The sequence below is a fragment of the Phaethon aethereus genome (assembly GCF_964289735.1).
Source record: "Phaethon aethereus genome assembly, chromosome: 3".
NCBI lineage: Eukaryota > Metazoa > Chordata > Aves > Phaethontiformes > Phaethontidae > Phaethon > Phaethon aethereus.
This window is the reverse complement of record NC_138576.1, coordinates 69,244,713-69,268,532: the sequence shown is the minus strand read 5'-3', so window position 1 is coordinate 69,268,532 and position 23,820 is coordinate 69,244,713. Positions and strand designations below refer to the sequence as shown.

Genomic DNA, 23,820 nt, shown 5'->3' with positions numbered 1-23,820 from the left:
GAATACTGTATTGACACCTCAGTTTTCTCAGCAGTGATCAAGAGACTCATAGACTTAAATACCTGTTTATTCCCTTCTCCAAGACCATGTTCCTTTATCAATTAGAATATATTATAAAAGCCTCCTTCCAATAAAAAACAATTACTTTGCATTGTTTCTACACATTAAAAGGCTTCATCAGTCCTTCTGTTAGCTTGTCTCCATCTAGTATTCACAAAACTATTTAAGGAGTATTTAAAATGCTTTGAATTTCATAGTAGTCAAGCCACTCTACTGATGTGTTGGTTACTGTGTTCCTTACCGGTAAAATGGTTAACTTTTCACCCAAAGGCAGAAGATTGCTCAGTCCTAAAGACCTAAAGCTGAGGTTTTCTTAGGCATACAGAAGGATTCAGAAGGATTGACTCCAGAGGTATGGACTGGTCACTATCAGAATAATTGACATGCAGTGTATAGAAATTTAAAATCACACCAAGCCTGAAGACACTGTCCCTCTGCTCACCTTCAGAAAGTCTTTGCGATAACTGCAGTGGGTCATAAGTTTGTATTTCAATAAAACTAAATGCAAGAGCAGAATAATAATATTTCAGGAAATTTTGCTATCTGCAACATACAGTATTTTTCTAACTATCTGCTGTTTTGTTTGCCATACTACTCAGACTGAGTACTTTCAGCAAAGCTGATTTCAACGGCAACGGCAAGGGTCATTGACTGCTGCAACTGCAATACTTGTTGCGACAGATTTTATTTTCCAAGAAATGTAAAACTCAGGTTAGGTAACAGGGATGTCTAGCTACACAACAGCTTTCCAGACACCTCTGTTTACAAAAGGTGCTTACTATTATCTTTCATAATAGTACCCAAACAATAACTAACCAACCCAGAAAAGAACTAAGGAATAGCTGAAAAATCCTTGAGTTACAAAACTGTGCTATACCAAGGCACTATATTTAACCATCAGTATAAGGAAGAGAAGACATAAATGGATATTTGCTTTGTAAACTGAAATAATTTATTAGAAAAATCTAATCATATTAAATCTGTAGGATTCTGATAGATGTGTTGAATAGATTCAACAAATATATATATAAAACTGTGATAGCTTGTAAGAAAAGTATTTTTTAGTAATGTTAATAGATTTCTACTGTAATGAAACTGCAACAGTTGCCATGTCACTCATGACAGAATAGACATCACTAATACATTGTTTTATGTATGACTTCATTTCAGAAACAGTGACAAGTAATTGGTTCTTGTTACAGTAACATCTGAATAACCCCCTTTGAGCATGACTGGCAAAGCTGAGTGAGCAGTTCCCTTCTCAATACAAATGAAAACTTAAGGATGTTTCCACAGTAAGTTCCTCGGTTTCATCAAGACAGCTTCAGTCCTTGAACATTTTGTTTCAGATTGAGCAACTCTTTTTCTTGCCTTGTTTTCTCCAATTTGAAGGCTAGCTTGTTGGCTTTCTTCTCCATTCTGCGTTCCTGTGCATACAAATAATCACAAATTTACAAAATAGGCATAAAATGCAAGAAGAAACCATTCTAACGGTTCCAGATCACGAAAACAGCAGCAATCTCAACAATATTGTTATTTATGGCAATAATTATTAGCAGTCAAATTAACATGTGTACCACCAGCATTATCATCTTTAATTAGCTGAATATGCTGGCAATTTTTGTCCCTAAATAAAACAGCTAGTGTATCATTGTGGCCAACTACATTTTCCACATTTCTTTCAGAGACTTTTCACTTTGTGTGATCTGAAACATCTGTTTTCTTTGCTTCCCTAGATAATAAGGAAATATGAGGGCTCCTTCTGAAGTTATATATGTAATAGTGGCCACAATAACAGACCGAAATTTCCATATAGGAAATTAGGATGACAAAATTATGAGGTTAACTTTCTTTCCAGTAATTTTTTTTTTTAAGAAGCAATAATTAGTCCTTTGAGACCAGCAAGTTTTTCCCATTAATTTCCAGACACAAGAAAAAAGGAGCTTTAAAAAAAGTTCTTAAGACAGAATTCAGATAATATAACATGTTTTTGCAGGGTTTTATTTAAAACAAGGCGTACCTTTCGCTCCTCTTTTATTGCCTGTTTTCTAGCTTTCCGATCCTCTTTGCTCTCGTCTTTGGAACGGGGCTGTGTTGATGCTCTTGGCAGGTCACTGATATTAATCATTTGCATGCGTTCAATCTGCTTAGCAGTAAGACCTTTCTGAGGCAAGATATGTAGGGGAATTCCGGTCTTCTGGGAAATTTTTATTGGTTTGGGCTAAAATAGAGAGCACATATGTATTAATGGTCCCTAGCTTTCTCTCCAAGAAGTGCACATCACGCTGCCTTATCAGTATGAAAACAATACATTCAGATGTTAACAGTGATAAAAGTTTAAGTCTCCTCATGCTATTTTCTTCCCTCGAAAAAAGCACATTAATCCCAAAGTAAGAAATCAAATACACCTGTGAGCAGAATCTGGCCTCCCAGAACAAGAAAAAGTTTCTCTCTTTTCTCTCTTATTTAAATATTACCAGGAAGTGGGGGGTGGGTGGGTGGGGGGAAGTAGGCACTTAATATTCCTTTATAAGCTTTCAAGAAAAAAAGTTTTTCTTGAGAAGAAAACCTTTCTTTTCTTGAAAAGAAAACTCTTCCACACATCTGGAACATCAGGCTGTGCTCCAATGATGGGAAATGTCTAGAAGGACAAAGAACTACAATAAATTGTATCAAACTGTAGAAGGGAAAGACAAGCCTATTTTCAAGAAAAAAAACCCTAATATGTGGTTGTGAGACAAAGATTACAAAGGTCTATCACAGATAACAAGAAAGTTCCTTGCTCTCTCTGTTTCTGTCTAGCTATTACAGAAATTTCGAACAGGGCTAACACCCTCTCCAACCCTCTTTTCTGTGCTCTCCTTCTTTTAAGGACAGATATCCATTGAGAAAAAAATAATTTTTGTCTCAAATTTTCCCAAGCCAGGTTGTTACTCAGAATAAGTTTAATGATTTTTACCTTTAATGGCTCCTTAATAAGTGTTGGGTGATTATATAGGTTTGAATATGTACCTAAGTCACAAAAAAAAAGAAAAAAGTAGTGAAGAAAGGCTTGCAAATAGAAATTAGGTAAATTTATTATGAATTGTACTACTATTTAGTCTTTGAAGATCTAAAATTGCAAGAATTAAGTTATCCACACAAAAGCAGTAGTTTTATCTGGCAAGAATTCCTGCTGTTGTGCTCCAGAATCATAAACCATTTTACCTAAAGCACAGTTAAAAAAGTGCTGAGATCACCTATCATTTGCTCTGAAATCCTAGGAACAAACAAGTGAACTCCAAAATACTTACTCAAAATGGATTCACAATCCCACTTTTCTTTTGGTTCCTCAATAACTACAGCTACTATTTCTTCCTTTTCTTCTTCACTTTCTGCATTCACAGAAGAGTCTAAATCTTCACAGGGTTCAAGAGCATCCAATTTCACACAGCTTTGAAGTACAGTGAAGAAAAAAACTAAGGTTTATCTTTTTTTTAAAATGTATAATTATGTAAAACCAGTCTCCCCTCAGTAGAGCCCCAAACCAAAGAAAGCTATTCCTAATGAAACTTGTGGCAAAAGTTTTCTTAAGTGAGCATCCCCAAAATAAACCAAAACATTAGGACAGGAGACATAGCTGTCAAAAGAAGTATTTCTGCATTTCAAAATTATGTGGCACACAGTATTTGTGATTGGAGGGCAGGAAGAGAAGAGGATATACTTTTTAGTCTGTAAGCAAGGCAGCTCTAGAGGTGATTATGTACTCTGCTACTGACCAGTCATCCTTCACTACAAGGGATGCGTTACCATATCTTTCGATTGGGAAACACAAGACTAATGTGAGAACATTTAGCCATTTCACTTTGGGATATTATCACCTGCTTTAAGACAAAGTGAATATGCTGTGGAAATGCAGTCTTACATAGATACAGGGTTACTTTATAAGCACTGATTTTTGCAGTGCTCCAAACAGTGGCACCCATGCAACAGTCACCTGCAAGTTTATTAGCATGTAACTAGGTATGCAGAGGAATCAGCTGCATAGCAGCAGGACAGAATACACTTGGCTACACAGTCTGTTAAAAAAAAGAGTAAAGGTGTAAGGAGAAAGGTAAGTTACACTAAAAAAGAGGAAAAGGAGAATGCCTCTAGATATTACTTACACTGAATTCCATACAATTATACAAAAGGAGCATAATCTCACATAAACCAACAAAATGCCTCCGCTTCATTGTATCATCTCCTAAGTTAAGACTGACATTGTGACATTAAAAAAATGGGTAATACTCATACATAGCTGCTTTTACTGTGGGATGTAATCTTCAAGTACATGAACTGGAAACAACATACACAAACTTTCAATCTAAACACAGGATTACATAACTACTTATGTGAAGCGGTACTTCTGGGAATACATACTTCTTTGCTTTCTCTTTGTAGTAATCATTCAGGACTTCCTGCAACCGAGCATTGTCTGTGTTAATATAGCCTTCTAACTCCACGTTATCCAAGGCTCCAATTTCATCTTCATCAAACTGTTCAAAAAACTAAAATAAAGAAGTGGGTATCTGTAATTAGATCACATTTGTTGTGCAACTTCTTGATAGCTTAAAGAAGATCTACATATTTCTATTTGCTCCTTTTTCCTCTCCCCTCTATTTGCTGAACAACTGCCAAACACATCTGCGGCAGGATTTCCTCCTTACTGCCAGCATTCTTTCAGCACTGGAGTCACAAAGCTATCTTTTAATAACACACAGATCAGCTCTGGAAAATGTTTCTTATTCTGATCCATTATTTAAATCTGTGTATTAAAAAGCCTATCACTGCTCAGAACAAAAGTAACAGCATATATCCACTGCTTTGACATAATTTCATGAATGTATACTTGGCACAGTGGGGAGAAAGGCTGAAAAAAGAGAATCTTTACCAGGCACTTGTACATGATTTGTTGCATTAAACTGAGTGTCTCAGACAGAAGTGTAACAACAGCAATGAATGCTCATTATGGTGACTGGAGCAATTTTGTTCAACTCTATCAGTGTTAGGCCTTTTAATAGTAATTAACACTATAACCTAATTAACACAAGCCTCTTAACTCATGCAGTATTAAATGTGTAAAGAACAGCTGTTTGATGCCCTGACTACTGAAGGCAGTAAGAATTTGCACAGGCACACAGGGCACCAGCTTATGAGATGAATCAAAAGACAAAGCAGCATTTAACACCCTTAGGTTTACAAGTTAGATTTTTGAGTTGCCTCACCTTCTCAAACCTGTCATCCAACAAGGTTAACTGCTCATTCCTTCTCATTACTGAAGATGTCATAGAATATTCTGTGAAACGACTCCTAGTTTCTTCTTGCATAAAAAGAAATTCTTTTGTCCGTCCATTAACTCTATCATCTGATAAAGGACCTTCTGAATCACAGTCTTTATCATTACTGCAACTATCCTTTTCATCACTACCATCCTCCACATCTTCCCATTCATCTTCATCCTCAACATCTGATCCCCTGAACAGAAGTACAAAACAGTGTTGTAACAACAACACAGACCTTTCCACGGCTATGATCAATGTTGGGCTATCTGAAACAATCTGGCAATAATAGATTTAAATCTTGAGAGGGAAAGATAAAAAGTGATTATTTTCAAGCCAGTAAAAGAAAAACAAGTTCAGCAGTAATGGTGTTGCCAAAGTCAGCATAATAATACTTTTGTCTGAAAGCTGGAAACATTTCTGATAACTGTTGGATCACACATCTGTGCACTGAGAATGAAGTTACGTTTACATTCAGCTATACATGTCAAAGAAGGAAAAGAACAATATTAGTTGCATTCTTGAACATTGAAACTAGCAAAATTTCTCACTGTTCATGAAATTACAAGAATTATATCAAAACCTAAATAAATCACATGAAGCATTTGTAAATGTTCTGGAAACGCCTGTTAGCCTTCATCAATATCATTACTGACATATTTTAAATGTGATAGATGGTAATGTTTTAAATAGTTCAAGAATCCTATTATTCCATACATTGCATCTGTGAACAAATACATATAATCCATGAGCTCAAAGTAACAAATGAAACCCATCTCTTGGATAATACATGAAAATTTGATTTTGTAAGCTACCAGCCACATAACAAAAGGCAATACTCTTTTTCCTTTAAGACACCTAAATATTCAATTTGAAATCTGAAACCATTCTTGCTTCTACAACACCACATGAAATAACAAATAGCATCATTCCTATTTACATATGACAAACAGTTCTACAAAGCTCTATCTACCCTTTCTGTGGTTCATTTGCTTGTAGAACAAAATCATCGTCCAGGATATTTTCTGGATTGTCAAAGTCAAAATCATCATCAAGAGCTGCAACAATATCAGGGTCAAAATCTAGCCGTGGTCCTAGAAGTTAAAAAAAATCCAAAACATAAATATATAAGTTTCTCTGACATTACAAAGATACTTTCCTGAATAAAAACCAATCCAACTAGACTGTTAATTTGCACTAAGGAAAGATTAAACCTAAGAATCACAAAATTCCTCAATAAAATTTGTAGATTTTATACAAGCCAGGCAAGTCACCAGCGTTTTGTCTATTTTCCTCATCCAGAAAAGAACATTTCCCAGAGGTCTAAGCTTCCATAAATGTACTTTACTTAGAATATTGTAGAAGAAAAAATATCCGAATTAAAGCACTGTATCATCAACTGCCAACTCTAGCTCCCACCCCCTAAAATTCCCTACATTACAAAAGGTCAGAAAGTGTTTTTCTACTGCAATTACAGAAGTGTCTTTAGCATCCTTCTGTCAGGACAGAGAGAATTACCCCAATTACTTCCTGTTATAAAATATTAAGTAGCTGTAAAATGTATCCGTGTTTGTACTGAACATTCACAACAAAAGCATACTCACAGCCTGTAACACTGAAATAATACTAATGAAGGAAAGTAAGCACTCAGCATTTGAAAAGAAAAGAAATTCTGAGAGCGATAATCCAGTTCCAGACTTGGATTCAAGCAGATGGAGTAATCAATGAATAGTATTATCTACAGTTTTCCCCTGTTATTAGTTTCTATTTGCTACACAGTAGTAAGAGCTCATGGATTCCACCTCCCCCAAGCAAAGCTAAAAAGCTATTATTAGTGAATCACAGAAATAAGTCTCCAATTGAAACACAGGTCTCTCATAGATCATTCTTTATGTCTGCTACTGAGCCTGTTCTAAATCAAAACTAGTATCACACTGTAATCAAAGCCATAATTACCATCTAGTACCTAGATGGCAACTCACACTACAGCAAAGTAGAAGATATAATGATACCTGAAACAGGAGCAGCTTTATTTAACAAGCCCACATCCTCTTCAAATTCTGTGGCAAATACCGAGGAAGGCAGCTTAATAGACGGAGCCTTAGAAAAAGAAAAAAACCCAAAACATCACAATATACTTGTTCTCAGTTTCTCACCTAAGCTCACATTAATAAAAATGTTCAGAAAATCATGTGACCAAAAGAAACTCTGTGAGTGCTACTTAAATATTAGGACAAGTGCTACTTTATTGGTGGCAAATTTTCAAAGTTATGCAATGAAAGCTAGGTAAAGGGTTGGCAGCATTAGTTCTCATGTCAATATTCACCAGGTATAGAGACAGTATTTTTGCATCTCTGAAGCTTTTGAGAGAATGGTTGTACAGCAGGCACAATGAAACTTGTAATTTTTTTTTTGTTTTGGAAAACACTAACACATTTGAAATTAGCCCTTTATTGAAAGGCTTATTAAAAGCTTCCTAACATGCACATCTAAAGTTAACTTTAGATCTTATGTAGTATCACCAAACTGTACCTAAAATGTATTTCTGACTAAGAACATCAGTTTTAACTGAAATTACAGTATTTGGTTAAACCAAACTCCCTCAATTAAAAGTGACCAACTGGTAGTTGCATACTTTATTGCTTGAAATTACTTACTGATTTTTCATTCCAACGTGATCTAGCATCATGAAGTTCCACAAGTTATGCCAGCATCTAAAAAGTTTGCTTTTATTCCCTCTGGGTTCTGTTATATTCCACATTAAAAACACGGTGTACTGGTAATATAACCCAGTATATTCATAACTCACAGAGCATTCAAAAGTTCTAGAAATCTTAAAAACAAATGCCAACCGCAGAAAAACACATGACTTGTTCAAACAAATACCTTTGTAAGCCATCTCTGTCAAGAAAAGCTTGTCATGGGTACACAAAGTGTTTTAACACTGTGCTAGCAAAATACTGTTATCAATAAACTTTGGCTTGTCAACTTTTTAGTTGTAGGAAAGTCTGACTGTAGGCCAAAAGAATCCTATGTAGCTAGATAGATAGACAGATAGATCACAGTCACGATTAACACTTGTTGAGTATGATTAATGCAGAATGCAGAATGCTAAACTCCAAAGAACAGTATAAGATTATTAGCAGAATACTACTTACTGCAACTCGCTGAATTTCGTCTTCTATGTGCCCCTCACGTGTGACAACAATTTTGCTTTGCTGTCCATGCACAAAAGGGACAAGTTCAGAGGGACCAGAGGCTTCTTTTAGATGCTGCAAATAGTCATAGTCATCATCAAAGAAGACTCCATACTTCCGCTGCTCTTCCCTCCTTTGCTCTTCATGCCCCTTGGAATTGTAAGAAGAAATACATTTAGATATTTAAGCCCATTTAAAACTTATTAGCAAAAAGAAGAGTAACACATCTATTGACAATGCCTGAATTCTGAAGTCCTTGTAGTCCTCTCTCCACTCATTACCCTAATGCACAGCCAGTTAGAATGCTGAACCAGATGGTGACAATGTTCGGGTGCTGTCCGAGTAGGACCTTAAACAACTTTTTACATAAACAGTGTAACTAACAAAGCCTGTTTTTTCAGGGTGGGTCTGGCAATTTTGGTTGTTGTTATTTTAATACATTTATATGCCTAATGCCAGTTAGTCATCCTTCAACCCATCAGGTAGTAACGCACAACTATCAAATTCCCTACAACATCCCCTTCTTTTTAATAAGCTGGATTGAAACCTACCTTATGTCAGGTTATGTTTTTGAATTGTGTGATTGCATACCCACTTTTCTCTCCTGCAGCATTTCTTATCTGAATGAATCTCAATATTAAGAGTATTTACTTTTTGTGTAGGCAGCAGAACTCTCTGTGGTGCAGTATCATCAGCAGCAAGTGGATCTCTCTGACTTCTGTGCACTAAGTGAAACGTTACTGCTTTCTTCTTCTCTATGAAGGGTTTCTTTTTCTTGTGAGGCTAGGAAAGGACATTTGGTAATCATTAATAAAAAATTAAATACTAAATGCACCTAAAAAGAATCTTCTACCTGGAGCATGTTACTGTATTCCCCTTAAGACAATATCTTACAAACATGTACTTAGAGACAATGCGAAAATAGACTAGCGGTAGCTTAGCTCTTCTCACCACATGCACAACAGCCCGGCTTCGGCCCCTCAGCGCGGCTTCCCCACCACCGGCCCGCCTCCGCCTCGCCGCCGCCACCTCCCGCTCCTCGCCCAGGCGCCGGGCCGGGGAAAGCTGCCGGACAGCCCGGCAAGCAGAGCGGCCCGCGTGCCGTTTCTCCCCTCAGAAACCGCGCTTCGGAAACGGCCCGATTTCAACCCAAACGCTGGGGGACAACGGACAGACACGACAGTTAGCGAGCCGCTAGCGGCCGCCCTGTCCCCTGCCCTCCTCCTCCTCTTCCTCACCATGGCGCAAGGGTAGGCCAGGCAGCGCGCGCTGCCCGCCGGCGAGGGGAGTCGCTACGGCCGCTCCCGGCAGCCCCGGCCCTGCTCACTCTCACGCGGGCCAGGCGTCAGCACCACCGAGCTGCGGCCTCCATCTTGGGATAAACCAGTGACCAACGTGGAGAAGGCGATGGGCTACCAGTCCGGAGAGGTGTTTTTTTTCCCCCCAATAACAAACACAAGGAGAGTTTTCTCAGACTTAAATAATATTGTAATAAAAGAGAGGCTCCGTGAATGCAAGCAGGGTACTTTCTCCCACCCTCTAGAGGCATATTTTCCCACTTCTCTCCCCAAACCAGTGGAGAATGGTTCCGCCCGCCAGCGGCCCTCAATAGTAGAATGCTTTGCAGCGGGCCAAAGGGCAATGCGCGTGCGCAGCGGTGGGGCTGTCGCTCGCAGGACGGGGAGGGCGGCGGGGCTGGGCTCGCTGGGAGGTGTGGCTGAGGGATCAGGGCTCCGCCCCCTGCTCTATCGCCAGGAGGAGGACGCGGCAGGGCTGGAGGCGGGGGGGCTGTTGAGAGCGCGTCCGGAGGGGGTGTGGCCGTTAGGGGTGGGGCGGGCGCCTGAGGAGTCTCGGCGAGGCCGTGGGGAGCGCTCCGCTGTACCCTTGGGGCCGGCTTCGGGCGCCAGGCGGTGCGCGCAGGGCCGCTCCGGGCTGCGGGGAGGAAGGAAGCCCCTTCAGCTGCTGTGAGGCAGTGCTGGCGGCGCGGGTGCCGGGTGGGTACCGGGGAGGCGAGACAGAGCCCAGCCCGGGGGAGCGGAGCGGTGGAGGTGGCGATGCGAGGCGCTGGGAAGAGAGGAGCATCACTGAGGGGTTGCAGCCACCCGCTGGTTGTCTCCCCTGCCCCCGCAACCCGTTACCGCCTCTGCCCGCCGCCGGCGCCGTTCCTCCTGGCAGCAGCACGAAACCCTTCCCCAGGCTCCGCACGGACGGAAAATCCCCAGCCCGCCCTGCAACGGCAAGGCTTACGGCTGCACGCCTCTCCGGCCCGGGCGCAGGAGATAGGAGAAGGTAACGGGACAGACATCAGTCCTTTCACTTGCTGCAGTAGGTGCTCAGGTGCCGCAAATAAAATACGATCAACTTTTGTAAAGAACCGGTGTGAGACAGGATGCACGGCAGCAGTGGCCTCCTGGCCCGGTAGAAGGGGCCTCTTCAGCCTGTGACACACACCTTTGCAGTCTGGCTCTGCACAAGTGCATGTCCAGGCTGAGTTTGAAGTATCAGGTGTAGATAATATGTATTCATCTTAACACTGTTTTGCCATCTATGGATTCATATTTATTGTGATATGACACTCTAGCAGTATAAATTATACCTGTGCCATGTAGCATGCCTGTGCACACACAGACACATACATACATGGTCCTTGCTAACAAAAAAACCACTTGCTATTTTAGGAGTATGATGTAAAACTGTTTTGTTACACTTCAAAAAGAAAGTGTAAAATACAGAAGGGAGCGGTTTCTTCCACGTTCATATAGACAATAACAATTTCAGTTATTACTGAAAATTAAGAAGGAATTATCCACATATTATGTGTGTATGTGTGTGCAGCTAAATATATATGTATACCTTAAAATATTAGCTTTAATCATACTTGAGTGGATTTCATTGTTTTTCAGTAGGTGTCACTAAAGCTCTGAAAGACCCCAGATTTTCACTCTTCTGGCTATTGTTTTCTCAAATATTGCGTCTTTACCATCAAGTTTCATCACATCACTGTCATGGAAGTGCACAACTGATCTGATCTGCTCCATCAATTGAAATTACTCCTGTACTCAGAGGATTCAAATTATCCCTGCCTATAGCCATGCAAAGGCTAGAGCTTCCTTTCCTCTTGCTTCCTGAAAGTACATGGTGAGTATCTTATTGCCGTCAGCCATCTGAAGGTTGTAGTATACACCTGGTGGTAGAGGAAGGTTAGCAACCCTTTGCATGCTCTGAATGAGTTTTTCAAGACTGCACCTAACAGGAGCAACTTTCTTCCTATAGAACGTCCATACCACAAACCCAGTGACAGGTGGAATAGGGAATAGCAGAGCTAGCTTTTCACGGGACAACTAAGAGCATAATCACACAACTGTTAAAAATACAGTGCTTAGCATTCATCTGTGGGGTAATGAAGTAGATTAGATTACTCGTTGCTCCAGGTCCCTGAGGTAGCTCTAGCATCCATAGAAATGCAAAATACTTGTACGTAGACTTGGTGACAGGATTACACCTGACAATCCCCTGCACCTGGTGACCTCCTAATAGTGGCAGTACTGTCATTCCATATACCCCAAATCTGGTCTAGGAGTATCATGTCTGGACGTGGGAAAAACTAGCTTTTGGTCTCAGCTCTGTTGCTAATCATCTGTTTCATACGTGTAAGTTAAATTTACCTGTTCAGTCTTTTAAAGTCTCAGGGTTATCTGTCTTGCTTTAAGTCATATCCCCAACCTGTATTTCCTGTTTAGATTCTAAGCATTTAGGGGGAATGACCTATATTACATGTTCACACTGTGGTTAAAACAACAGGCTCCCTTATCACGGAAAATGGATAATGTATGCCAACAGTAATACATATGGAGATTAGTTTTAAGATTGAGGGATTAGCAATAATAATATTGCCTCCTTTGTTGATACCTAAGGGTGAGTCATCTCCTTCCAACTGATTTACGATATATCAAAATTCAAAATTTAATATCACATGTATGTGAAATGTGTATGAGAGAGAGTCTCTCTGATGAAATTAGAAGCTTAGGTGGAATCTCCATCTAAACCTTATAAGGCCATCGATCCCATTGTACTCTCTCGCTGTGTTGTCTGCTGGGACACCTTGCAGTTTAAACTCAGCGAAGAGCATTTACAGAGACTGAGGGGAAGAGTGCTTAGGCCAGTGACCACTTCATTTATGCTTAGGGAAGAAGAACAGTCAGTATTGGAATGGTTGTGCTGTTGAGGCAGCCACTTGAAAAATACTGTGCTGGAAGCACGCATTTCAGTAATCAACAACTTGCTTTCCATGTGACGAAGTTTATGCTAATAATTTTTCTTTTAGTTCTTGCAAAGCAGAAGTTATTACAAAGTAATGAAAAAGGAAAAGTTATTGTCAGTCACTTTGTAATGTTAAAAGATTGGCAGACATACTGCAGACTAGGTTGAACCCTCAGCTGTGAACATCTGTCCACACGCAGTGTAAATTCTGGTGCAAATCTGCTGTCAATGGATTCCACTGAAACTAGTGAAAAGCGCTTCTTGCTGATTTAAAAAAAAAAGGAAACTGGGAGCATAAATTAGGTCTCTGAACCACTGAGCTACAATGGTAACTTTGTATTTTTAAAATAGCTATCACCACTTTGAACACACCTCTGCATGAATACACCACCCACAAGAGAGCTACCGGGTGTGTTTGAAGGACTCCCAAAATTCAAAGGAAGTTGTCAGGAGCTTTCCATCATTTCATTTCCATGCAGAGGGACTTCTGATGCAGTTAACTCCATTACACATGCACATGTACTTGCTAGAGATTCAAGAACAAAATATTTTCTGTAAAGATTTTCTGAACAATTTTATTGAGGTAATTTTGTTCATTTTGTATTTATATATATTCATTCACATATATCTATAATTAAAAGAGCTAAACAGTTGTCTAAGGCATTTGGAACTGTGCACAGCAGAGTATCCTGCAGTACTGTAAAACTAGGCAGCACACTTTTTTTTTGCTTGTTAAATAAAAAACACCATAAAGCAAGCATAATATATGTACTGTATTAAAAACATAATAGATATTCTATTTTTCAGATGACAGTGTTGGAATATATTTTTGTGTGTGTGTGTATATATGTATATGTAGGTATACTATGGTACAGATAAAACCCCAAGCAGCAGCTATCATTAATTTGTAAGAATTCCAGTTATTTACACTCACAGATATCACCTGTGAATATTCAGATTCACCTGTGTAAAACACAGTATCAGACCATCCACTTCTTAAAGCTACCATATTCAGTCACTCTGTCAAGCTGCTAAAATACAAGTAAATGCATTAATTTTATATTTGTTATGTAAAATACACACAGCATAGGCTGAAAAGTTATTCACAGCCTCAAATTTTTTGAAAGTCATTAAACATATGGAAAGTACATTTTAAAATACCAGCAATTCTAAGCTGATGTTTCAGATACTTTTTTTTTTTTTTTAATAGCCATCAATAACCATCCAGAATGAACAGCAGTGGGAACCAAGTCTTGAATTTTGTTTGCCTTGTTTTACTTCTAAATAGGAACATTTAGTGAAATTCAAGCAAGTTACTTTGAGCATAGCTTCTTTGTATTTTTAACCAAATTAATAAAAACAATAGAATCTAAGAACTGGCCCAGTGCCTATTAGTAAGTGACACTCTCCATTATGTGTTGCGAAATTTTAATTCTAATGAATTCACATGAAAATTTCATTTCAGGCGATTGTCTCCTGCTCATAGAATATTCAGCACCTAAGAACCTCCTGGCTTTACTGGATCCTAATAAGACCCTACTGGAGCTTTAACCACCTGCACCAGTGTGGATGGGTTATCAAGCCCTCCTTACTGGAGTCATCTCCGAGCGGTGTCCTCGAAGACTTGAGTGGAAGAGTCGTGTGCGCAAGGACTCTTAGCACTGACTAGCACCCTGCTGCAGTGTATTGCAGCTCTGCCCAGTGTTTAAGGTACAGTTGGGACTAAAAAGCATTACGTACTAATATTGCCATGATTTACTGTTTGAGCAATTGCTCTGTGAAAAGCTGGGAAGGGACTCAAACTTACTAGCTCCTGAGTGTACAGCAGTGTGGTCTGAAGTGTTCTTGCCCCTCTCCTGTATTTGCAGTTTGGTTGTAAATGGAATTCTATTTCTATTTTAGGGAGAAAAAAAAAAAATCTTAAGAGCTATTTAAATGGTTGCAGGCATAATGGCATGTGCCATCTCCACTCCTTTCCCACCCCTACTCATACAGTTAGATGCCCATTCAAACAAGCCATTGCTATCTTTTTGTTTCAAATCACACCAGCTAAAATAATTGTCCAAAACACAGTATTTCTTTAATTCAAAAATGTATACAAGTTTACAAATCAATATATACCACCACACAAAGTAGTGTAAGGAAGAGGAGATATGTTCAGCAACATCTTACCATATTATAACAATCTTCAAATGTGGATAAATTTGACATAGTACTGCAAGACTTCTTTATGTAAAGAATTAATGATGGAACAAGGAGATACAGAGAATACCATTACTTTCTTTGTTCCTATCCAATGCAATATTTAGCTTCTAGAAAATAATGAAATATTGGTGAAATGCTGTATCTAGTTATATGAGCTCTATTTCCATTAAAATCCTGAAACAAGATGGGAACATTGACAAACTGAAACAAGATTTTATTAATCATTAAAGTTAATAGATAGAAACCTGTCAAAACATTACAGTGAAATATGTTATTTTTACTCCATTTCTCCCTTTCTCTATATAGCTACACTTCTATAAGTGTTCTTTTTTTCAGATGTCTGTTAAATAGAAGCTTTAAGCTGTTCTGGGGAATTTACTTTGCTTTTTATTTGATCCCCAAAATATTTTAATATCAAAACTTTCAGAATTGCTTTTTTTTTTTTTTTGTTCATCAAAAGCTAGGTCCCAGCAGTGAGAATTGCACTGAGCTTTGTACAATAAGAATAAAGATAGCAACAATAATGGAGCTAAATGTGGGAGTTCCTAAAGGCAGGAGGCAAATTTACTCTGTTTTTCACCCTGAGTATATCTTTATTTTAGTTTGCAGCAGCGGCATGGGTCTTAACTCCTTGAGATATGAATAAAAACAGATGATGTGAAGGTGTTAAAAGATGCAGTTCTGGTATACCTGACAATTTAATGCACGTGTAGGCTTTTAGCTTGCTTAACTTTATCATTAAAGCATTAACAGACATTAAGACATGGGGTCATACTTTAGTCTCTGCTTAAGATGCCAGCAGTGCTAGGCCAGACCCGTCCTATGGGTGCAGTCTGCCAGGTACCCAGGTGACAGCGTGGCCCTCCCTACCCTGGCTCTGACCCGTTGCCAGCTGCAACTGGTGAGGGGGTTTCGGTTGATTCCCAGTCTGCCTAGACTAGATCCACCTTTTTAATCTGTGCTAGCTGGATCTTCCTTCCATTTTATGATACAAAACTGTGGCTCAGACCATATTTATCATCAGGTGAAGTGACAGATATTTTGGAAGTTCTCTGACGTAGCTGTGGTATTACTAGTCACGAGATTGGGGTTTGAAGCGTCTCTGCTGGAAAAACAGCACTAACCTCACCTGGAAAGAGAGGTCTAATTTCTGTAATATCAGGGACATTTTCCTCCCTTTGTTTCACAGCTTTCATCTGGTTTTCAAGGAAAAAAAAAAGAAGTGGCCATCTGGTATGGTTTTTACATGTCAACACTGAGGTTGTGGTGCTTCTTTAAGAGCTGCTTAGTGTGGCCAAACCAGAAAGTGGGGCTGCCCTGCTCCACACCACATCAGAGGTCGATAAAGTCCACCACAGCAAGGGAGACACACAACTGCAGGTAAATGCTAACCCCAACAAATGAATACAGTCTTGTAGACCTACAAATGGCTGTGAATACTTTCAAGGACTTTGTAAGAGACACTGGTCCTGGTCCTGCCTCGTTTCAAATCACCAGTTGAAATGGGAATTATCTTAAATAATTGTTAGCATTTAGCTTAAATTTTTTTTGTACTTGTTGAGTCAACATATATACCACAATTAGAGGAAACTCAGACTATTTTTCATGTGAAAAAACAAATTTCAGTTACAAGGGCTAATGTATATTCCCTGAAAGAAGAGAGAGACGAGAGATATTCTGTAACCATTTCAATTTGTTACGTGAAGAAGAAATTAGGATTTGATTAAGCATCCATTCTTCTACACCCACAGCAACATGCTGTGATGTGTGATCCTACTGATGAATGTGATGTATGAGGTCATTTCAGAAACTACTATTTCAAGCTATTCATTTTCTCTTTAGATGATGTGGATGTCTGACTTCATATCTGACTCTGTGGAACATAGGTATGTGCGTGCATAAGGTTTGTCATGTGTTGTGGAGTACATCTAAATGATTTGTCTAACTTGATAAAAATTAACACATTGATCCCTTCTAGCCAGCTGGACTGTATTAATGCATTGCACGGAAAGTGTTCTTTTTTTGTCTTTTTTACATCTTTTTATTTTTTTCCTCAAGGATTATTCACTCAGGAATTTCTCAGAACTTAACCCGATTTCTCCCTTCTAACAGGCATGCAGCACCATAGGCAATTAGGTACCTGATCTATTCTTTCCAATGGGCTGTTGCAGCAACTTGAAGACATTAGAAATCAATACAGAGGACTAGGAGATACAGCAGAAACTGACTACAGGCAGCTCAATAAGGTAAAGCAAACTTGCTTCACTGCACATCGTAACATACCAAAGCCGTGTTATTTTTTATCGCATGGCTAACACTTTACAGCTGTCATTTTTCTGCCAGTTGGTATTTAGAATATAAAAATAGTATGTACAATTCTGTGTGTGGGTACGATACACAATGGATAGTTTATAGTTCTAATTCTGCAAGTATACTACATTTTTACGTAAGTTCCAATAAAGGCAACTCTTTTTATCCGGTTACATGAATTTGCTTAAGTAGTTTGCTGAACCGTGGGCCAAAGAATGCATCTGATTATTTATCATAAAAATAGTAAGAAATTACATAAGAAATTAAAAGATTAGCTCAGCATCTCTATCCAGGCTAGTATTCTGCCTCTACCAATGGCTTGTAGTGAATACTTTAGAAAACCCCCAAGCCCAGAAGGAGGATAGGGAAAGCCTAAGTGATACCTCACCTACATATCGTCATGTCTTACGGCAAAGCATAGCTTGAGGAAGTCTGAGCCAGAAGTTGTATCCTCATCTTTGTGTTTTGACTCTTAAAACGAGAAGGCAGCACATTTCTTTCCATCCATGCTCCAGGCCTAGTATACAGGAATGTCTTCTTGGAAAGTCAATTAATTCACTTCATCCTAAGAGTTTAACAAGTTTTAGTTTGCCTGTGTAGCCCATATGTACCCTGGCATGTCAGTGGAGCTACTGTCTTACAAAAGTTTATATAGTCTGACCTTACCTTTGTCCAAGTGATTCTGCCTGTGCAACAGCTATCTTTCTGCCTTTAGTATCTTGGCTGCTTTCAAAATGTTTCAAAGTGGCTAAGGCAACACTGAGGTCTATTTAATTGCTCCACTTGTTTCCTTTGAAGTGAAATACTGTGTTTTATACTTCAAAGTCAACATGGTAGACCTTTATAGGATTTTGGACACACATTTCTAAATTTGGCAACAACAACAACAACAAAGTTTAAGCAGGAGAACTATTTATTAAGTGCTAGTGTACATTTTAAGTTTATTCTTCAAATTCTAAAAATAAAAATCAGGATTCTACCAGAATTTCTGAAAAAACTTAACTCTAATGGCCTGATCGTTCCTGTATGATTTAGTGCCAATGAATACATTTTCACTGCTTCCTTGATGTCAGTGTGGTATTTCTATATTTATAAAATGATGAGCCTCACAGAAGCTAAACTGTTTTCTCCAAATGGAATCCTAATAGCTCTTATTGATTCCATTAGAAAAGGAAGGTGCTGCTTCCTTTTCCTTGCTTACAAGCATGTAGATCATTATTTTATTTGGTTATTGATATTTTGGGGTCTGTACATCATCAGATTTTTGCTAAAATGTAAGTGTTCCTAACAGTAGTATAAATATCTTTTTCAAAAAAGGTTTGTCAATCTCTTTAAAAATAACAGAGTGCCAGCTGTTGGAAAGCACTCTCCTGTAAGTAGAAGTGCTCTTTACTAAAATAATCCACCCTATTTAGGCAAACGTGGTCTTGTTGTAAATATCAGTAAAGAGGAAGATCTAATTTTAGCCACCAAATTGCCTTCCTGCCTCTAGGCTGACATCTAAAACAACCACCTTCAATTTTATAAACTAAAAACATTCCACAAGAATCTACTGCAGGTTCTGAGGTAAAAATCACATCTACACAGACCTTTTATTGCCTGAAAAAGAAATACTTACACTTCATAATTAAAAGCTAAACAGGGCGCATAAAAGACAAAAATAAATTGTAGTATGTACACACATTAGAAAGGATAAATAGCAAATATATTGTAATACTGCATGAAATGTATGCATATGTGAATTTCAGACCCCCCCCAATTAATTAAAATTCATTAATTCAAAGGATAAATAAGTGCTAATATAAGACAGAGAATTTCTTAGTGTAAACAATGCCACAGGCTTTTTAATAGGCCTTTGGGCCAACTTAGAAAAACCATGTATTGCCTTTCACACTCCATACCACTTAATTTTAATAGTACTGTATTCACATGTACAATTTCAAGATAGTATAAAAAATCATGAATCTAAGAAGCATTCTTCACACTCAACAAAAACAGGCTGCAGACACTCTTAAGGATTTTCCATTCACTTTTACAGGACCACTGGCTGAAGACATACTGATTCATCTGGGAGTTCTTCCTCAAAGCAGTACAAGAGTCCTTAAAGGTAAAAAGTCACATTAGTAATCACTGCTCAAGCCTACTAGTAAAGACACTTGTGCCTAATTTCAATTCTGATTTTGGAGTCACACTAGTATGATGTCAAAGTTGTCACCACTGCCTGCCTTAAGTGAGAAAGATAATGATCCCTCTGATTTCAATGGCAAGTGACAGACAGCAAGGAGTGTTTCTAAACATGAAGCATTTCATTGCATTCATAGTGTCACATGTTATTTGTCCTTCGAATCTTGTTTATGTATTTCTGAGGGTCCAGAGTGTGTCAACATTAAAAACCAAAAAATATATGACTTGTTCTGTATGAATGTTCAATGTATTTTCTTGAAGCATGCTCACTGGGATTTTAAAAAAGACAGCTGAGTTATACTAGGACTAATTTCTGGCAACTGTATTTACTGGCACCAGAGAAAATTACAGTTCTTCACTAAAGTACTGATGACATGAGGACTTGTGGCTTGCTGTCTTTCTAAGACAGGCTGTGGCCACTAAAAAAAATACATGCACAGTTGCTCACACTCTTCAGTTTTTTAAAAAAATAATTCCTCCCACTGGCCAAGTGCATTGTTGCAGCAGTCCCATCCGTTCCACTTTTCTCTGTGGACCGATAAGAGAAGTTTCTCTTCCTGCATGCTCTCAGTCCTTTTCACACTCCTCCCTCTCATTTACCCTTGGTCACAGCCCTATGAAGTCTGATGAGTTCCTGGTAACAGGCTCTCAAGCGATTGTCGTCAGCACTTCCTGACTTGTGGAGCTCCAATGAAGATGACCACCGACTCATCTGTGTGGGCTAGCCACAAGGCCATGGTCTATCTTAACACCATGTGAGTTCTTCTCCTAGACAAATCATTTGTCCATTGATAAAGATGAGGGCCACATCCTTCATTAACCTCAGGGTAAGCTGTAGCACACATTCACATTCAGTCAAGTTCCAGTGCAATCTTGAGTCCTCAGGATGCAATGATTTCCCCAAAGAAAATCGTTACATGAAATATGGGATGTGGTCAAACAGTTATGGACGATGAAACCTGAAATGATAGATCATTAAAAAGCTTAGAATTATATTATTTCAACTGACAATGACACTGATCCTTAATCATGCTCTCACAGCTGTTTACTTTTGTGGCCTAAACAGAATTATTCCTGATTTTCCTGGTCTATGTGGGATTAGAGTCAGCCCTATTATCCCCTGCTGTCTGTCTGTCTCTGCTAGAAACCCAAACAGGGCTATGGTGTGGCTCAGGCACTGGTGTATGTCTGTCTGTCCATACCCATAACCTGTTACTGTGGTCCCTGGCAGAGTTTTGCTTGGGTCAGCCAGCGCTCTTCCAGATAGTGCCTGGGCATGGCGGGGATTAGCACAGGCCGATAGGCAGACTGGGTATGGGGGGACATCACTCTCTTTTGGGGTGGCGGAGGGGGAGAAGTGAACTGTATGAATTCAAGCTGTGCCAAGCCTGCAGGCCTCAGGGTCGGAGAACACTCTCCAGTCTGTTTTGTTTACTATACAGAATTAGCCACAATTGCATCCACTATTTGGAGAGATTGCCAGTAAATCAGAAAAGCTTTGCTAAGCCATAAAACTTAAATTTCTGGGTTTTAATCCTTCTGCAAAATGAAGCTAACAAAAATTTTGGATCTTTTAAGCAAGCAACAAATTTTATAGCATTGCAGATGCTTTCTTCCTATTAACAGCAGCCAACTGTGGCATGTGAAGGCCGAAATACACCTCACTGCTTTAGACTTTTAGGTAGGGCATGTACATCACTCTGGATCACCTGTATGATGGATAGCGAGGTGGGTTCCTTTTCTATAATAGGTTAGGAGTCTGCAGCAACTGAAATTCTAACTCCGCTTAAATGCAGTGAATCAAAGCAAAAGGGTAAGAAGGGCACCAATATCAGGTGCTCAACATACCTATCACCAGACTTCTAAATCTCTGCTTAAATGGCTTCAAAAATACATCTATCCATGAAGTAGTAAAAGATGCAGCAACTTTACAACAGCATAGGTAATGATGCACCTAACACAGTAGATTTGTGTTTGACACATTTTCTCTTAACATTTCCAGAGAAGGGAAAAGAAAACAAGCTACATATCACCCTGTCATGTGGTACAGTACGATTCAGGGATGCATTTCTCAAATAAAGGAGGTGTACGCAAAAGCTGACATCCATGAGTATACAGCTTGTCTGCTAAGTGAGAGTACAGTGCATTGCAAAAAAGACACAGGGTTTTTGTATTTGTAGAACAACAATATACTGGACTATATATAGCATCTCCATTAGAAGCACTTTATAAACATCTACTGATACCCTCTTCCCAAACTTTTATTTATTTCTCTATTTTCAGAAACTCTGTTTCTTGGATCCTGCTACGAAATAAGAGAAGAAATCAGTCTAAATGACTAGGAGTAGAAAAAGAGTTCAGCTGACAGTCATTAGAGTAAATGATGAACAATGAAAATGAGTGGTTTTTCTTTCCCAGGTTTAATATAAAAATTTTAACAATTCAAAGATATTGTAAATACTGATTATAATATTAAAGCATCTTAAATTGAAATGTAATAATACAAGAAACTATATGCTAGAAACTATTTTTTTTAAGAAGGCGCTTCCTTGTTGTCTGGTTCTATCAGAGAACTTCATGAATAAGCCTTTGTTCACCAGTTGCCAATGCAAGCACCTTTTGGATTGTACTATCTCCTTGAAAAAAATTAAAAGATGAGTAATTCATTCTCTGGCTAGAGACTTTTGTCTACAGTTTTCTTAAAACAAATCACTTCTGTTGTATCAATCCAAATGTAGTGGTGAACTACATAATTTTTAACGAAAGGTCCTGGAGGAAACAGAGTCTCTCTTTATTTTCAAAATTGCAATTGACTTAAAACATCTGCATCTAATTCTGCTCTTAATTAGCTTTTTCTAGTGTTACTCTGCTGAATTCTGTGCGGTGGCTCCACAATATGACCAGTGAAAAAAAAGAGGGTGCAGAGGGAACATAAAGAGCCTGATTTCCCTCAGGTTGAAATTCTTCCAGGACCCTATAGAATCATTGCCTGTATTTACCACAGTTTGGCTGTGCTTATGTTTTACTTCATTTTCCAAGGCCGCCCTCAGAAAACATTTGATTTTTAATTGGTTTGTCACTCTGCTGGATCCCTGAGATTTTTGGTTCAGCTTTCAAGAATCCAACTGTGGTGAGTCTCAACTGCTTTCAATTCTCGTGAAAAAATATCCAGTTCTTTTTGTATGACTCATGCCTATCTGTACTTATGCTTCCATATTGCAATGTAACTCAAAAGGTGTAACAACATAAGCAGGGGGTTGCACTCCATCTCGCTCAGCACACACCCAGGTTTCTATTCCTGCTCATTTTCCTTTTCTGCCTTGGGATACCCATTTTTTTAAAGTAGTATTTTTATACATTCTGAAGAAGATGTATTACCCACTACCTGAAGAGAAAATGACATCAGAAGCCAAATGAAAATATACAGTCTGTGTTTGAAAAGGGCATTTTCTAATGGTCAGAATGCAACACTAGATTAAACCCCTGCCTCCTGGTTCACCTCCTGGCTTAGGTTTGCTGCCTGTTAAACTGGTTTGATTTCTTGAAAATTAATTTGTTCATGTTCTATTTACACTGAAGTGAGTTTACAGTAGCATAAAGAAAAAATCCATGTTTTGGTGGGAAAAAAATCACTGCAGTTGCAAAATCAAGCACTGAACTAGGAGATGACAGAAATCACCAAACACCCATCTCACACTGGGTGTTTTTTCCTTGTGACACTCTTTAATTAGAGGATTCACACTCCTTAATTGAGTTCACACTGATTGAAACAGTAGCAGGAAAAGGAAGGGGCCCAGCCTTGGGCAATTGTTTTTATCCAATGTAACTTTGTGTGGAAGTGAAAACAATACTACTACGTATGCAATGTCGGCTGATCATAACAGCAAGTTTTGCTTGCTGGTGGCAATTTTCAGCCCCTACAACTTCAAAAAAATACTAACAGATGGCATGGGGATGGCAGAAAGCGCTTCCCTACCCCTAGGAAAAAACTGCCGAATTTGAAGTCCTGCTAAAAACTGTGGACACTTCAGAGCTCTTTAAATAATGCTTCAGACAACAGCTTGGTGTTATCCAAAGCAGAGAACAAAACAAACCCAGATTAACACATGAGAAGTAGCAAGCAGAGAATATTAGAATCTGTCTTGTCCCCAGAAACTGCTGCCAGGAGCCTAGGTGACCCTTAGGAAGCTCCCCAAAACTCTGGCGAGTTTTTTTGAAGTTCAACACATCATCTAGTTTTCACTTACCAAACACATCTACAAAAATGTATACTTTCATGAGCAAGGGAGTACAGCTGGAGAAGG

At 38.9% G+C, this 23,820-nt stretch overlaps 2 protein-coding genes across 2 annotated transcripts in view; both read right to left on the bottom strand.

The window, feature by feature from the left end:
• Window positions 1-1,373: 1,373 nt before the first annotated feature.
• LTV1 (LTV1 ribosome biogenesis factor) lies at window positions 1,374-9,798 on the bottom strand (the record flags this gene model as incomplete). Its single annotated transcript, XM_081998538.1, has 11 exons — window positions 1,374-1,487; window positions 2,081-2,281; window positions 3,020-3,072; window positions 3,354-3,493; window positions 4,462-4,589; window positions 5,307-5,556; window positions 6,334-6,454; window positions 7,373-7,460; window positions 8,519-8,707; window positions 9,209-9,340; window positions 9,601-9,798. 11 exons carry the CDS (start codon window positions 9,796-9,798, stop codon window positions 1,374-1,376), a joined length of 1,614 nt encoding a protein of 537 aa, XP_081854664.1.
• Window positions 9,799-19,364: 9,566 nt separating this feature from the next.
• The window catches only part of PHACTR2 (phosphatase and actin regulator 2), a gene marked incomplete at its 3' end in the record, with an annotated part of 141,846 nt that continues 137,390 nt past the window's right edge, over window positions 19,365-23,820 (bottom strand). Inside the window, exon 13 of the mRNA XM_081998537.1 lies at window positions 19,365-19,432. Within this exon, the coding sequence (XP_081854663.1) occupies window positions 19,365-19,432 (68 nt within the window). The remainder of the gene's footprint in view (window positions 19,433-23,820) is intronic.